Source organism: Delphinapterus leucas, chromosome 12, assembly GCF_059928025.1.
Source record: "Delphinapterus leucas isolate spDelLeu-1000000601 "Yukka" chromosome 12, BTC_Dleu_Yukka2, whole genome shotgun sequence".
In the NCBI taxonomy this organism is placed as follows: domain Eukaryota; kingdom Metazoa; phylum Chordata; class Mammalia; order Artiodactyla; family Monodontidae; genus Delphinapterus; species Delphinapterus leucas.
This window is the reverse complement of record NC_143140.1, coordinates 24,137,272-24,155,145: the sequence shown is the minus strand read 5'-3', so window position 1 is coordinate 24,155,145 and position 17,874 is coordinate 24,137,272. Positions and strand designations below refer to the sequence as shown.

At 40.8% G+C, this 17,874-nt stretch overlaps 2 protein-coding genes across 6 annotated transcripts in view; one reads left to right on the top strand and one right to left on the bottom strand.

The window, feature by feature from the left end:
* Window positions 1–11,809, bottom strand: part of DOP1A (DOP1 leucine zipper like protein A) — a 126,618-nt gene extending 114,809 nt beyond the window's left edge. Inside the window, exon 1 of one of the 2 annotated variants that reach the window (XM_022590297.3) lies at window positions 11,702–11,809. The gene's annotated coding sequence lies outside the window, so the exon portion shown is untranslated. Of the gene's footprint in view, window positions 1–4,518; window positions 11,673–11,701 lie in introns of those variants that run through there. The other variant, XM_089921782.1, reaches the window with a different exon arrangement.
* A 2,708-nt stretch (window positions 11,810–14,517) lies between these two features.
* The window catches only part of UBE3D (ubiquitin protein ligase E3D), a 159,646-nt gene continuing 156,289 nt past the window's right edge, over window positions 14,518–17,874 (top strand). For all 4 annotated transcript variants that reach the window (XM_022590310.3, XM_022590308.3, XM_030763029.2 and 1 more), the window contains exon 1: window positions 14,518–14,692. In XM_022590310.3, coding sequence (XP_022446018.1) covers window positions 14,616–14,692 — 77 coding nt within the window. In that variant the 5' untranslated portion in view covers window positions 14,518–14,615. The remainder of the gene's footprint in view (window positions 14,693–17,874) is intronic.

Below are 17,874 nucleotides of genomic sequence, written 5' to 3'. Positions count from 1 at the left end.
TTGCTCAAAGCTATGAAACAATGGTGCTACATAGTAAGTAGCCTTGCAAGTGTTAAAACCCTTGATGCGTAAAGGAAAGAGACTAGAATTAATCTGAAGGACATCAGGAAAACTTCACAGAGAAAAATGAGGTACTACCTACAGCAGACCTGCCTTGCTTCTTCTACATCTCTTCCAATGTTCATTCCCTCTCACGTTTTATGGTTAAGGTAAAAATAGAACAAAAGTATTAATAACACATATATGAAAGAACAAAACCTTGCTGAGGTATTATTACTTTGCAAGAGAATTAACTCTGCATACTTTGGTAAATTCTGAAGCACCTAACAGAATCAGAACCAAAATAAGGTATTGCTTGATCTTTATTCAGAGGCCCTTTACGAAAACTAGGTACCCTCCAAAGCACTGATAAAACCATCAACTGTTATCATTATTATTAGACTCTCCTTACTTTCTGTTTCAGTCACTCTACTCTGTTAAATTCCTTTAGGATATCACTCCAATACAAGAAACCTGTCAAGCACTGCTATTATTATTCTCTGAACGTCGTCGTCTTTTTTTTTTGTTTTTACTTCACTACTGAAGTAAAACACCACCATCATCTTCCCAATCACACAGCATGAGCTGTGGCTTTATTCCCTATTCTCATATTCAAATCTATCAACAAATTCAGCTTTTATTTTTCTTCAGCTGAAGTTGACTGTGGTAGACAGTATCATTCAGAATGGCCTTTTAACCATGGCTCCTGAATAGTTTCCACCTGGACTAGTACGATAGCCATCTATCTTTCACTACCTTCAGCTTTCCAAGAGCCAATTAATTTTACACAGCAAAAAAAGAGTTTGAGCATATAACTCCCTGCTGGAAGCTCAGAAAAATAAGTTCATACACCATGAAAAGCACTTCAGCCCAGTGCTTACTTAGCATGTAGGAAGTACTCTCACCACTGCTACAGCTGTGACATTCAATCACTTAGAAAGTATATACATGCAAGCTTTTAATCATGATTGAAGTCTTTTCATAAACTAGACCCTAGATTTCAATCTTAATACATATTTCTGTTCTAGCTAAGCAAAACCTAGTGACAAAGATTCTTTGCTTGACCAAACTTTGGCCAGGGTCTGAACCTTCTCCTGGGCCCATCTGTGCACTTTCTTATAAAATATAGTTTTTTCAAGAACACTGCTATGTCAGTTTAACCAGAATCCTCCACCCTCAATATCTGATCAGGATCCTCACCCTCCAACTACTGATTATCCTGCTCTGTCTGCAGCAAGAATCCTGTTAGGTTGGTTTTAACCAGAATCCCCTCTTACTCCTGATGTTTCCTCTTAAGAGTAGTTTTCCATCCACTGACCCTCAACTACTCCTTGGCTATAAAGACCCACGTGCCCACGCTGAGAGTTGAGGCCAATCTCTCTCTTCCACTGTAAAATCCCATTGCAGTGGTCCCTACACCTATGATGATGATACTGAATAAGGTTGGCCTTACCATCTTAAGAAGTGTCACTGAATATTTTTTCTTTAACATTAGTCAACTGTTCAAAGACTTGCTCCCTTCCACCTCAGTGCCTTTTTTTTTTTTTTTTTTTTTCGCGGTACGCGGGCCTCTCACTATTGTGGCCTCTCCCACTGTGGAGCACAGGCTCCAGACGCGCAGGCTCAGCGGCCATGGCTCATGGGCCCAGCCGCTCTGCGACATGTGGGATCTTCCCGGACCGGGGCACAAACCCGTGTCCCCTGCATCGTCAGGCGGACTCTCAACCACTGCGCCACCAGGGAAGCCCCCACCGCAGTGCTTTTACATATGCTATTTCTTCTCTGGATAGGCCCCGTACTCCTTTTCATCACCTAAAGTTTTTCTATCAAACTATATTTGAAATGCTATGCCTCTGCACAATACCTTCTGATTCAACCCCTCTGACCTGGCTCATTCTTTAAACAGTACCATTTGTCAATATTTGGAAACATGGCTTACATTACAGGATAGTATTTGAAAATGCATATATGCCAATTTTGAAAAGTTTAATGTCATTTTTTCAATTGTGGTAAAAATGCATAAAATTTACCACATTGACAACTGTTAAGTGTACAGTTCAGTGTTATTAAGTATATTCAAATTGTGCAATTAATCTCCAGAACTTTTTCACCTTGCAAAACTGAAACTCTATACCAATTAAACAACTCCTTTTCTCTCAAAGATCATATGACCATATATACACCAGGGTTTATTTCAGGGCTTTCTATTCTATTCTGTCTTTATGCCAGTACCACAGTGTTTTGATTACTACAGCTTTGTAATGTTATAAAGTCTTTTTAAAAAATTCCTTCTGCCTGAAACACTGAATCATAACTTAACCTGGCTAGTACCTACTCATCCTTCAGGCCTCAGATATTACCCTCTTTGGGAAGTCTTCCCTGACCTTTACATCTCCCCAACATTCACATACATACATCTTTCTGTGGACTCCAACTATACACTGTACTTCCCCTATCATAGAACTTACTTTGCTTCACTGTAATCGAACTGTGACTCCCAGTGGTGTTAATCCCTGTGACACAGTCTTTATCTACCATTTTAGCTTTCACATCCCCAGCTCCTAGCAGTGCTTGACCTACAGTAAATAACCAATAAATATTAAAAACTGAATGACAATAGAATATACTCCAATGGTAAAAAGAATAAAGTCTAATTGATTTAGAAAATGTTCCTAAGACATATGAGGTAAAAAATCAAGCTGCAGAATACTGTTTACAGAATGCTACCATTAATATAAAAAGGGGAGAATATATATTCATACAATCAGCATACATATGATATAGCTCTGAAAGAACACACAAGACAATAGTAAAGCTGATTACTTCTTGGAGGCCAGGTGGGAACTTGGGTGGATGGGGGCCAGGAAGACGGAGCCTTTTCACTGCATACTTTTTTTATACTTTTAAAAACACATGATTTATTCCCTCTTTATGGTATTAAATAAGTTTAATTTTTTAAAGGTATATGAATGAATAGTATCCCTAAAGAAAATCAAATAGCAGCTGTGTAATATGTGGCATTTTTCCCCCCTCCTTCGTCTCATAAGAAGAAAATCAAAATGAATAAAACCTGTATCTTCAGTGTTACATCTGAACCCAGTCATCCCATCATTCCCAAAGAACCATGGAGACTAAGAATTTAGTTGATAAAGTACTTGCTTTGTTTAGTAATCTTCAAGTGGCATGGTAAGTTAATCTTTGAATATCCTTTCTAAAAGCATAAGCTGTGTATAAACTGCATTTTGAGTAAATATGTACTGCTTATGTTCACATATGTGACATGTTCACATACTAGCTTTACAAGATGTGGTAGCTAGCTTCCAAGATGGCCTCCGATGATCCTCAAGCTCTTGTGTAGTCTCCTCCTGAAATTACTGCTGGCCTATGTGAACAATAAATAGAATACTGCAGAAGTGAAAACAAGGCCATAAAAGACACTGTGGTTTCCACCCTGATGTCTCTTGGATCTCTTATTCTGGGGCAAGCTAGCCTTTATGCCAAAAGGACATTCAAGCAGCCCTGTGGGGAGGCCCCTGTGGGAGGAACTGAGGCCTCCCTTCAACAAACAGAAAGAACTTCCCAGTAGGTGAGTGAGCCACTTTGGAAGGGGGTTCTCCAATCCTAATTAAACCTTTAGATGACTGCCACCTCACAAAATCTCAAGCCAGAACCTCAAAGACAAACGGCTCCCCAATCCCTCCTGAGATTTATATTGTTGTTTCAGGTCACTACATTTTGAGATAATGTTACGTAGCAAAAGAGAACTAAAAAGTTTATTCTCAAATAATATATTCCTTTTTAAACCACACCTGTATTATAACTTAAAAGCCATAATTTAAAAAGTAGTTAACAGATCACGTAAAATTGGCAGCTTCAAATTATAGAATCAGGTAGGCTTGGAGCAAAGAGTTTTGAAGACAGCCTTCCAATAAAATGCCAGTTGCCATTAAAAAAAAAGATAAGTAATTCTGCTGGAACCCCTCATTCAGGCTCAAGGGTGAAATCCTGATTAACTGGTGTAACACCTATGAAACTGGTGGTATACAGTATGGAAGTCATTTAAATATTTATTCTTCTTTGAAAATGACAGACATTAACTTTAAAGCAAGTATCATATTTTCTTTTTTTCCTCAGGAGAAAAACCTCTGTCAAGGAAACTTTAAAATTGTTTAACATCAACATTGTTAATGTTGTTAAATTGATCATACTACCCAAGGTAGTCTACAGATTCAACGCAATCCCTATCAAAATACCAATGGCATTTTTTTATAGAACTAGGACAATTTAAAAATTTTTATGGAAACACAAAAGATCCCAAATAGCCAAAACAATCTTGAGAAAGAAAAACGGTGCTGGAAGAATCAGACTCCCTGACTTCAGACTATACTACAAACCTACAGTCATCAAAACAGTATGCTATGGTAGAAAAACAGACAAATAGATCAATGGAACAGAGCGCCCAGAAATAAAACTACGCACCTATGGTCAGTGACATGACAAAGGAGGCGAGAATGTACATTGGAGAAAAGATGGTCTCTTCAATAAGTGGTGCTGGGAAAACTGGACCGCTACATGTAAAAGAATGAAATTAGAACATTCTCTAACACCATATACAAAATAAACTCAAAATGGATTAAAGACCTAAATGTAAGGCCAGACACTATAAAACTCCTAGAGGAAAACATAGGCAGAACACTCTTTGACATAAATCGTACCAATATTTTTTTTGGATCTGTCTCTAAGGCAAAGGAAATAAAAGCAAAAATAAACAAATGGGACCTAATCAAACTTAAAAGCTTTTGCACAGCAAAGGGAACCATCCACAAAACAAAAAGACAATCTACTGAATGGGAGAAAATATTTGCAAATCGTTATGACTGATAAGAGGCTAATATCCAACGTATATAAACAGGTCATACAACTCAACATCAAAAAAAACAACAACCTGTGTTAAAAATGGGCAGAAGAACTAAATACACATTTTTCCAAAGAGGAAATGCAGATGGCCAACAGGAACATGAAAAGATGCTCACCATTGCTAATCAGCAGGGAAATGCAAATCAAAACCACAATGAGATATCACCTCACACCTGTCAGAATGGCTATCATCAAAAAGAACACAAATAGGGGCTTCCCTGGTGGCGCAGTGGTTAAGAATCCACCTGCCAATGCAGGGGACACGGGTTCGAACACTGGTCCGGGAAGATCCCACATGCCGTGAAGTAACTAAGCCCGTGTGCCACAACTACTGAGCCTGCACTCTAGAGCCCATGAGCCACAACTACTGAAGCCCACGTGCCTAGAGCCCGTGCTCCGCAACAAGAGAAGCTACTACAATCTCAAGCCAGAACCTTGAGAAGACAGCGCACCGCAACGAAGAGTAGCCCACACTCACCGAAACTAGAGAAAGCCCACATGCAGCAATGAAGACCCAATGCAGCCAAAAAAAAAAAAAGAACACAAATAACAAATATTGGTGAGGATGTGGAGAAAAGAGAACCCTTTTACACTGTTGGTGGGAGTGTAAATTGGTGCAGCCACTGTGGAAAACAGTATGGAGGTTTCTCAAAAAACTAAAAATAGAACCAGCAATATCATAAAAATATGATCCAGCAATTCCACTCCTGGGTATATATCTGAGGAAAACCCCCACTAACTGGAAAAGATACATGTACCCCAATGTTCAGAACAGCATTATTTACAATTGCCAAGATATGAAAGCAACCTAAGTGTTCATCAACAGATGAATGGTTAAAGAAGATGTGGTACATGTATGGAACACAATGGAATACTACTCAGCCATAAAAAGAGAATGAAATTTTGCAATTTGCAGCAACATGAATGGACCTGGAGGGCATTATTCTAAGTGAAATAAGTCAGAGAAAGACAAATACTGTATGATATCACTTATATGTGGAATCTAAAAAGTACAACAAACTAGTGAATATGACAAAAAAGAAGCAGACTCACAGATACAGAGAACAAACTAGAGGTTACCAGTGGGGACAGGGAAGGGGGAGGGACAACAGGGGTAGGGGATTAAGAGGTACACACTATTATGTATGGAATAATATACAAGGATATATTGTACAACACGGGGACTACAGCCAATATTTTATAATGACTATAAATGGAGTATAACTTAAAATTGTGAATCACTATATTGTACACCTGTAACTTATATAATATTGTACATCGATATTCAATTAAAAAACATAATTAGAAATGCAAAAAAAAATTGAGACACACTGTAAGACATGTAAGTGTATATGAGAAGCCACTGCGCCAAGTGATGACTCTTCATCATGTTGAAGATAAGCAAAAAGTATAACTACAGAATGGGATGGCATTTATGGTATATAATATAAAAAATTCCAGCTATCTGGAAAATTTGATCACAATAACGCATATACTAAGGGTTTCGGGTGGCTGATACTCTACTGTATTTTTTCATAAAATAACAGCACAAGCAAAGCAACTGGAAATGCAGGGCTATTTATATATATAATGCAAAGGACTAAGCCTGCTACGCTTTTATAGTTTTTCGGATTACAGTCTGCTGTCACTTTTAAGTGATAAGAATTTATTTGCACTGCTTCTATACTGCTGCTTTATTTTATAGTACAGACACAGGAAAGAAACTACTTGCTTGGGTGAAGGTTTTTTTATGAAATAAAAACTATCCATCCAAAGGGCTCTTGTCTTATTTCCAAATTTAGGTTGCATCCCAGAACTTTAGATTACCTAGTATTACCACTCAGGTAAAGTAGTTTTTGGAAAATGATAGCACCAAACTAAATGGTCTATTTACCTAAATTCTTTGTTCATAAACATGAAACAATGGCAATTTAAACACTAAGTGCATAATATAGATATATACCGGTAAATAACATCAGCAAGTTGAGATACAAAGTATATTTTATAGAACAAGAGTAGGGAATTTATTTCCTTTCCTGCTCATATAAAACTCCATTAAGAGAGGAGAATTTTTCATTACCTCAGAAGAAAAAAGGCTGGAAATGTCTTCTGCAAGATGGAAATAAAAATATACAGCTCAAACTTGAGAATTGATGAGAGAAAAGAAGTAGAGGAGATTATCAGATTCTTTTAAGTTTACTACCTCATCTACTCTTATAGGAGCTTTGCCAGATAAACATATTATTAACATTTCATCACTCTTGAATCAACAGTCATCACTTTGTCATATCAAAGGCTTTAACTGGTTTTAAATTTAGATTTATTTCTCTACAGTCAAAGGTTTATCTTAAAGCTAATGTACCATAATAACAAAAAGATGTTTTATTTGTAAAAGTTATTACTAATATTAAAAACATTTTTGAAGAAAACAGACATTTACCGATTCAATAATGATCCTACTTAACTTTAAAAATGCAATACAAAGATGAAACTCAGTACACCTTTTAATTTGCAATTGAGGCTTTATTTCCCAGTTCTTACACAGATAAAATTCTAAGGAATTCTCAGGCCCTGATTAAGCCAGTACCTCCCAAATTTTGACCACCAATCAGATGGGAGAAGATTTTATGGGGCCCAAGGACAGGGCTAAGTGACACTGAATCAAGCGAGGAAGTTCTTCTCCCTTCATTTTCTTTCAATTCCTCTGACTACATCAGGAAATCTCAGATACCTGCTTTTTATTTATGGTGGTTACTTCAAGTTTCCTTTAAAATTATGTTAATAATTATATTGCTAAATATGAAGTAAGTACACAGGAAGTATGCAGATATGGCCAAAATTCTGAAGCTGATATAAGAATGACTTAGTCAAGTTTGAGAAATACTACACTTTCTATTTGGTCAACAAATATAACTGCCTATTATGAGCATGCCGTTGGTTTTGCCATCATGAAGGACAGAAAAAATGTTCAAAGAAATGTAAACAGGAAAGTCAGAAAAGAAGGTAATTACTTCAAAATGAGGTAATTAAAGGATTCACAGACAAGGTGGCATTTAAGCTAGAACTTAACAGGTACGATTTACACATGCAAGAGACAGGGAGAACATTCAAAGAGAACAAAAGCGTAACAATACAGGCCTGAGTGGTGTGTGACATGTTCTAAATCCTGACTGTGGAGGTGGTTACATGGGTGTGTATATAATGTACACATAAAACGAGTGCACATTATTACATGTAAATTATTCCTTGATAAGTGTGATACTGTATCTTTGACCTATGCAAAGAAAATCATTGAGGTTTCAGGCTTGGATAGTTTGGGAAGGGGAGGTAAACACAATCAGGAGAAGGGAAATCCCAATTCAGACAGGGGGATCAAAAGTACTTATTTTCACATAATAAATTTTCAAAAGTTGTTAGCTATTACACAAAAATAGCAGCTCCATACTTAATAGTTTCATTTCAGGGACAGAACTTACCTGAATTAAGGCTTACCTATTATAATTAAATGTACTGTTCCCCACCCCCTCAAACAAAGAAGCACATTAACAGTACTCACCCCTAACAAAGTAACAAAGAATAGACAGAAGTAGCCACACAGGTTGTGTTGTGCTACTGACACCTGAGGGAATTTAGCAAAATGATTTTTTTTTTTTTCCATTCTTTTTTTTTTTTTTTTTTTTAAACATCTTTATTGGGGTATAATTGCTTTACAATTGTGTGTTAGTTTCTGCTTTATAATAAAGTGAATCAGTTATACATATACATATGTTCCCATATGTCTTCCCTCTTGCGTCTCCCTCCCTCCCACTCTCCCTATCCCACCCCTCCAGGCTGTCACAAAGCACCGAGCTAATATCCCTGTGCCTTGCGGCTGCTTCCCCCTAGCTATCTACCTTACTACATTTGTTAGTGTGTATATGTCCATGACTCTCTCTCGCCCTGTCAAAGCTCACCCTTCCCCCTCCCCATATCCTCAAGTCCGTTCTCCAGTAGGTCTGCGTCTTTATTCCTGTCTTACCCCTAGGTTCTTCATGACATTTTTTTTCCCCTTAAATTCCATATATATGCGTTAGCATACGGTATTTGTCTTTTTCTTTCTGACTTACTTCACTCTGTATGACAGACTCTAGGTCTATCCATCTCATTACAAATAGCTCAATTTCATTTCTTTTTAAGGCTGAGTAATATTCCATTGTATATATGTGCCACATCTTCTTTATCCATTCATCCGATGATGGGCGCTTAGGTTGTTTCCATCTCCGGGCTATTGTAAATAGAGCTGCTAGCAAAATGATTTGAGATTGTATTCAACACAGACCTTGTTTGTAAGCAATTTAGAAATAACTGCCTTAGTATTTACATTTTAACCTTTAACTCTTTTTTTTTTTTTTTGCGTGATAAGAGGGCCTCTCACCGCTGTGGCCTCTCCCGTTGCGGAGCACAGGCTCCGGACGCGCAGGCTCAGCGGCCACGGCTCACGGGCCCAGCCGCTCCACGGCATGTGGGATCCTCCCGGACCGGGGCACGAACCTATGTCCCCTACATCGGCAGGCGGACTCTCAACCACTGCGCCACCAGGGAAGCCCCTAACCTTTAACTCTTTTCAATGATCTAAGCTCTTAAAATTATTTAGTTATTAAGTACATTTCAAGTGGCTTTTATCACATTTCATAGGTTAAGAATTCATGACTAGAAAGTGGAATCACTGTAAAAAAAACAATGCAATCATCAACAAGTCTTTACTTCTGGAACTTTATAATGCCATTCTTAATAAAATCAATAACTTGACCATAAAATCAAATTCCAAACTTGAATTAATTACAGTTATAGAAAAGCATCAAGAGCCCAGAAAAAAGATGATACTCTTCCGCCATAAATTAGAGCATTAAGGTTCACAGAAACCTATGTGAATCCTCAATATCCTACTAAAGCACATATAAGCCCTTTGGTCCAATGAGTTGCCACCAAGCTTAAGCTGAACACCATAGAAGCATACAATGTAGGGAATTTTAGAGCTGAAAGGGGACTCAGCTCAACTACAGTAATTTTCCAATCGGATTCTATGTAATTATACCCTAGGAGACGTTAACAGGTTGGCCATGAGAAAATGTGCTCTCTGGCCAGGTAAGTCTAAGAAATGCTTGGATAACCTTCCCCGGGAAGCTTACACCCTGGAAGTGCACGTGCGTATTAGTACAGTAGTAAAGGTTTTGAGAAGTCTTGCGGTTAAAAGTAAATCAGAAGCTAAGCCTGATGAAAACCAATGTGCTCCCAAATTATTTGCCATGGAACACTGTTTGGGGGCAGTAAGAGTATTAATGGATTCAGAACAGTGTTCAGGGGAAACAGTTTGGAAAAATGTGAACCTATGAAATTCCCTAAAACAGATGACAAATCTGAGGCCTAGACAGATCACACCTGGTCATCAGGAGAACAAAGGACTTGAATGAAATCTCTCCTTCCCAGGCAAGAGTTCTTTACACTAGGTTAACTATTAAATAGGACTCCTTTGACTGCATACAGTCAAACATTTAATTAACATTTACTTTACATTTAATATTTTGGTTATGGTGTTACATTTCCAGGTTTGTGTATTAACTTAGATGTTTTTAATTCTTTGAGTCTCGGGTTCCTGATAATCAGGGTCACCTGGAGATCTACTGTTTAGTAATTCTGGGTAATGATTTAGTTCAGAGTGGCTGAAAGTAATCACTTTAAAATAAACCATTTGTACTACAACTGGTTTTAATTTACTCTCGTTATAACTTGTCAGCTCAACAAAATCACTGTTGTTTATCAGGTGGAGAGTTACTTACAACATAAAGCTAACATATGTTATCCACAGTAAAATACGAGATCTTATGTCTACATCAAGACAGCCAACAACATCGAAATTGAAGGATTTTGTCTTTCTATAGTTCGGGATTTATTTCTCAGGCAAAAACTTAGTTTCCTATCTTTTCTGTAATCACAAAAAAAGTTTTGATTGCTTTAACTGCAATCTCCAAATCAGATTTTCCCAATCTTTATATTTCTCAAACTCCACAGAACTCTAAGAAAGTGTAAGAATAATCAAAACACAAATTACTTAGCTTTAAAAAAAAGTAGTTGTGTGCCACTCCCCTTCCCCCTCCGAGAATGGAGGAGACCGAACAAGCGACTATTGTTATGTTGCAACTTTAAAAGTCTCGGGAATCAAAGGTGATGATTGTTAACAACTTCCTTATAACTGATCTGACTTCCTCTAATAAACTTCTACACTCCTTTCCAACCCCCCCGCATGTAATATGAACCAGGGCGGGCATTTGTGTCTCCTCAATCCCAAACCAACCCCCCAGATGCAAGAGGCCGCACGAAGCCTCGATTCCGCCAACACAGAAGTGCATCCGCGCGCTCTCATCGCACAGGTGCGACTTCCACCCCAACCTCGCGCACCGCGCGACCCCTGCGCAGGAGGCTCGGCCCGGTCACCCGACGCTCCGGCCCCGCCGGCCCCGGCCTTCCTCGCGGCGCCGCCGGCCGGCCCTGGCCCGCCGGTCCCCGCGCAGCTCCCGCCTCCACGGAAACCAGAAGGCGGCCGGCCGGCTTCGCGAGTTCAGGCGGGGCCGGGGCAGCAACATCCCCCAACCCATCAGCCGACCCGCGGGGAGTCCCGGCGGCTCGGGAACGAGCCGGGCCAAGCAGGCCGCTCGGGGCCGGCGGCCGGCCTCGCGACCGCGTTGGGGGCGGGGACGCTGTTACCTACCGGGGTTCGGCCGCTTCCTGCCGGCGCCGCTCTCCTGGCAACCGCGGCAGCGACACGGAGGCCGGGAGCCGGAGGGCCTAGTGACAGCTCCCGGCGTGCACCGCGCTCGCGCTCGCGCCCACGCCGGCGTCGACGTCCTCGGCCCTCGATCCCCGCCCCCGGTCCGCTCCTTGCCTCCGGGCACTAGCTGTAGCCACAGCGCCCTCAAGCGGACTGTCGGGGAAGCGGCCCATCACCACCAATTGAGGGAGCGGACCTGCAAAGGGGTGTAGCAGGTGTTTTCCACGCGCCAGCCCCATCATGATGCGTGGAGAGATGGAAGGGATGCTAGGAGTTGAAAATAGCTTTTAAATATTATTTAAGTATTTGTTTAAATTGTTTAACTAATTGTTTAATTCCTCAATATTAAGGAACCCCAAGCACAGAGAGGTTAAAAGATTTGTGAAGTTAGGAGACAAATAGTTGTTATCACATAAGGAGATATTTTCATTCTAGAACCCTAGAATCATGTTGTTACAAGAATTGCACCCTTTTGCCTAAAATGTAGGGTGAAGAAAATGGTTGATTTCTTTTGCGAATGTGAAATACATGAATACATGAAATATAACAATTCTTAAAAATAATGAAACATCAATTATGAAGAGCATGCTGTGTTAAGAATGGTATATAGGGAGTTCCCGGATGGTCCAGTGGTTAGGACTGCACGCTTCCACTGCCGTGGCCCACATTCAATCCCTGGTCAGGGAACTAAGATCTTGCAAGACGAGTGGCCCACAAAGAAAAAAAAAAGTTATATTTCAAAGAATGTGTCAGCATTTAGGCACTTAATAGCTTTGAGAATTAAAGGTGGAAGGCATAAGGAGTCGAAATTGTGGAGGGAAATAATCCATAAACCAATATATCATATATATTAGGAAGAAAAAAAGAGTTTTATTTAAGCCAAATTGAGGACTATAGCCTGGGAGACACAGATTGAAGAAACACTTGTATTGTGTTCCACTGGACTACAAAATGGGGGCAGCTTATAAAGGCAAAAGGCCCAAAATTACATAAATTATTTGTCAAGAATTAGGATTGGAGCTGGCAGGAAGTACGGGTGCTTGTTACGTAAGGATTGGTTGGGGTCTGAAACGGTTGCATAGTTACAAGGGGAGACCTTGAGACTATAAGTTTGCAGCTGGCAGCTGCTAGCAGATATTGTTCTGAGAATGGCTGGTGGCATCCTTGAGTCTGATACAGTTCAGAAAATTTAAGTTCTCAGTAATACAAGAACGTGTCTGAAACTATGTCCACGATGACCACCTTGGCTCCATTTGGAATGCCTGAACCACAGTTACTCCATTTTTTTTTAATGCATGTTTTCTTTAATGGTTAAAGTAGATGCACGATGCATTTTTTTTTGGCCGTGCCAGGTGGCATATAGTATCTTAGTTCCGAGACCAGGGATTGAACCCACGTCCCCTGCAGTGGAAGCGCAGAGTCTTAACCACTGGACCGCCAGGGAAGTCCTCAATGCATATTTAATAGGCCACCAATAGGCTGTTTTGGTTATCCTAAAGTTCAAGTTAAACCTTGTATAAGCCAGAATGACTTCCCTATATCTTAATATGTGAAAATTTCTTCCATCAAAACCATCACGCTTCATCACCATTGAGATGAAATAGCAGTCAACTTAATTCTTTTAATTGTGTTACCTCCAGCCATAATTTTTAATTATTCTGATGGATACAGGAATTTGTGAGGCAAAACAATAAACTGTAAAAACTCCAAATATAGATTTTAGAAAAACTGTCTTAAACTAGTATCTCTAGGGACATGGCTTTATTATTTATTTGGAAAATCTTCAAATTAATACGTTTGGTGTGTGATAATTGTGACGTTGAAATGATAAAGTAGAAAATCAATAAACATACGATTTTCTACATACAAGCAATCATTGTTTCTATTTTTTTAAAGCCTCTTGTTTGAAAAGAATTTTCATTATAATACCACCATGGCCTTATATTTTAATATATTCCCATGATAAGTACTTACATTGTGTTAGATCCTTTTCTTTACTGGGTCAAACTTTCCAAAAACATCTTCTAGTAGCATGATAGTACAACTTCCCTGAGTCAGTTTTTACTTTTGCAAAAGTGAAGAGCGGAAATGTACATATGGAGTCATTTTCATCTTCCTCTTTTCAAAAGTTATGGGAATGCTTGATCCTATGTTCCATGATACTGGATTTAACCACACTCTCTTCTGCATAGATAACAGAAAACTTCTCTCATTTTTGCAACCGTTTCCATCCTGGAGCGACTGGGTCTAAATTGAGAAGCAACGCCACGTCAGTCCTGGACATTTGTTGCCTCAGACAGAGCTACCAAACGGCCGACTAGCGTTCATTAAAAAACAAAAAACCAACCGTAGTTCATTAAAACAAAAACAAAAACAAATCCAAGATACAGTGTGTTTGGGGTGGGGAGTTCGGCTCTCTGGCTTCCTGGGGACAGTGCCCAGCTATACCGACCCCTCTCCATCATCTCCCTCTCGTCCAGTCTCCTCCCTACCCACACTACCCAAAGCACTGCACTGGGGGTCTGACTTTGAAGGTCATTTCCAGGGAGCCGGATGCATCAGGTGGCACCGTGGGAGGACACTTCGGCTCCCCCCTCCGCCCATCTTTCTCCGCGCTCAGACCCAAAGCCGGAATTTGAAACTGCCACGCCCCTCAGATGGAGTCCTCGCGGCGGCGCGCTCTTCTCCCGGCAGGTGGCGCTGTGGGCTGGCGGGCAGCCGACCTCCGGGTCCTGGAGGCCCGCGCCGCCCACACCGTCGCCGCTGCCGCTCCTGCTCTGGCTCGGGTCGCACGTGCAGCCCCTTTCCGGCCCTGGTGCCCGGGGTCGCTGGAGCCCCTGGCTGGGTGCCCGCCATGGCGGCGGTTGCGGCGGAGGCGCGCGTGTTCCTGGAAGTGCGGAGACGGCTGCAGAGCGCGCTGCTGATCCTGGGGTAAGGCGGGCGGTGGAGTGCGGGCTTCCAGGCGCAGCCTAGCTCGCTTTTCGGCTGCCCGGGCAAGCTCCGCCTCCCTCGGAAGGACGGGTTTTTGAATTTCTTTTTTCCAGTTGCTTAGAGCTTCTGGGTTACTCAAAGTGGAGGTGCTCACCCCCGCGCGCGCCCCCAGTCTCCCCTCGGCTGGCAATCTCAGCATCACCTGGGAACTTTTTAGAAATGCGTTGTCTTAGCTCCACATCAGCACTACTGAATCAGAACTTAGATTTTAACACGTTTCCCGGGATTCAGATGCACAATAAAGTTTGAGGATACCTAATGTACCACACCGTTGACAGTGCCCTGAGTTTCCAACAAAACAGTGGAAAAAATGTTTTGATTGCCTCTTTGGGATCCTCGTTGTAAGAAATCTGTTCCAATGTGAGAGCTTCCTGTTTTGTAAATAAACTCCGGTGTTATTTTTTCCTCCCCAAAGTGTTCTCTATGCAAAGGAACTGACACACTGGTTCAGTAAACGTGTGTTCAGTGAACGACTAACCAAGGTTGCAGACTTCTTATTGGAGCTCATTCTTTTATTCATATTCGGAGTTCCAGTGAGAAGTTTGCAAGCGTTTAACTTGCTATTCGTTACACAAACAAGAAACTGTTAGGAAAAGTGTTCTCTTTTTTTGGTTTGGTAGTATATGGGACCTCGACTGTTCCCTTGTGACCACTGTTTCAAACAGTGTAAATTAGACGTTAAAATCCTGAACGTTTTATTACACAGTACCACTCTGAGATAGACTAATGCTTAGCCTTCTCTTTTCTTGAAACCAGCCGGATGTCTGGTGTGGCAGTTTTGGATTTGGCCTGAGAACTGGATTCAGTCCTAGCTTCTTCACCAGAGTAGAATCCTTTAATTTGAATGTTTTCAATTGTAAAATGGGGACGATGTTTATTACTCTTATTTCTCTTTCTCCCCTGCGTCCTCCCCTGCCCTTTCTCAAATCATGAGTTCCAATAAGTGCTGCACGTCCAACTCAAATTCACCTTGTGAGGTTATTTGGAGCCCACACCTTACACAAAACGAAACAAGACAACCTCCCTCCTTTCTCTCATCAAAGGGACCCTTCATGGTTCCCCTGGATAACTCTCCCTTCTTTCAGCAGGTTAAGAAACCTAACTTTCCTGGACTCCTGTTTTGTCCCTGGTGGTCTTTGGCTGTTGAACTTTATCACCAGTCAATTTCCCCAACCCTAAAAGCAACCACTGTTCTGATTTCATTCAACAACGATTAGCTTGCCAGTTCTTGAACTATGTATAAATGGAGTCATACAATATGTACTTGTTTGTTTCCGGCTGCTTTCCTTCAACAGTGTTTGCGAGATTCACGTTTCATTTATGTCATAGCATATGTCAATAGGCCATTCTTTTTTTCCTGCTGAGTAGTTTTCCACTGTATGAATATACGACAATTCATTTATCCATTCATCTATTGCTGGATATTTTGTGTGTTTCTAGAGCTTGCTTGTTATGAATAAAGCTACCATACATTTTTTTTTTTTGGCCACACTGTGCGGCTTGCTGGATCTTAGTTCCCCCTCCGGGGATTGAGCCCGGGGCCCTCGGCAGTGTGAGCATGGAGTCCTAACCACTGGACTGCCAGGGAATTCCCAAAGCTGCCATACATTTTTGTGTAAGTATTTTTGCTGGGTCATAGGGTAGACGGGGGCTTTACTTTATGAGAAGCCATTGAACAGTTCTCCAAAGTGATTGTACCAGTTTACACTCTAACCAGGGAAAACTGAATTCTAATGGCTTCACATTCTCGTCTGCATTTAGTGTTGTCAGTCTTCGATTTAGCTATTCTGGTGGTATACAGTAGTATCTCATTGTCATTTTAATTTGTATTTCCCTGATTAATAATGTTGAGTACCTTTTCATTTGCTTTTTGCATATATGTTCCTTTGTCAAGTGTCTTCTAATATCAAGTTGTTTGTCTTATTGTTGAATTTAAATAGTTTTTTATATAGTCTGGAAACAAGACCTTTTTCATTTATGCCTGTGAGTATGTGAATATTTTCTCCCAATCTGTAACTTTTCATTTTCTTAATTGTGTCTTTTGATGAACAGAAAATCTTAATTATTATGAAATCCAGTTTATTGCATTTTTTTCTTAATGATTAGTGTTTTTTGTGTCCTTAAGAAATCTTTGTCTACCTTCAGCTTGTGAGACTTTTTTCCTATGTTTATTTTCTAGGAGTTACATAGTTTTAGCTTTTACATTTAGGTCTGTGATTATGTCAAATTAGTTTTTGTATTTGGCATGTGGTAGGGGTCAAAGTTCATTGCTTTTCTATAAGGATGCCCAGTTGTTCCATCACCATTAGTTAAAAGGCTGTCATTTCTTCCACTGATATAACTCAGTGTCTTTGTCAGAAATCAGCTGACTATACTGTTTGCATGGTATGCCTTTTTCTACCCTTTTACTCTCAACTTGTGTCTTTATATGTAAAATTTTAAAAGCATGTACTGGGCAGAGTTTTTTAAAATCCATTCTGAGAATCTCTGCATTTTAATTAGAATTTTTAGTCTATTTGCAGTTAATGTAAATGATATGATTTTTATTCTTTCCCTAATCTTTTTTTTTTTTTGGTACGTGGGCCTCTCACCGCCGCGGGCTCTCCCGCTGCGGGGCACAGGCTCCGGACACGCAGGCTCAGCGGCCATGGCTCACGGGCCCAGCCGCTCCGCGGCACGCAGGATCCTCCTGGACCTGGGCACGAACCCGTGTCCCCTGCACTGGCTGGCAGGCGGACTCTCAACCACTGCGCCACCAGGGAAGCTCTCTTTCCCTAATCTTAAAAGAACTGCTTCTAGCATTTCATCATTGGGTGTGATGATGTTGACTTTTGGCGAATCTGTTTGGCAGACTGCATAGTTCCTTTCTTTTTGTTTTAATAAATTTATTTATTTATTTTTGGCTGCGTTGGGTCTTCGTTGCTGTGCGCAGATTTCTCTGGTTGTGGCGAGTGGGGGCTACTCTTCCCTGTGGTGTGCGGGCTTCTCACTGCGGTGGCTTCTCTTGTTGCAGAGCTCGGGCTCTAGGTGCACGGGCTTCAGCAGTTGTGGCATGCGGGCTCAGTAGTTGTGGCTCGCGGGCTCTAGAGTGCAGGCTCAGTAGTTGTGGCGCACGGGCCCAG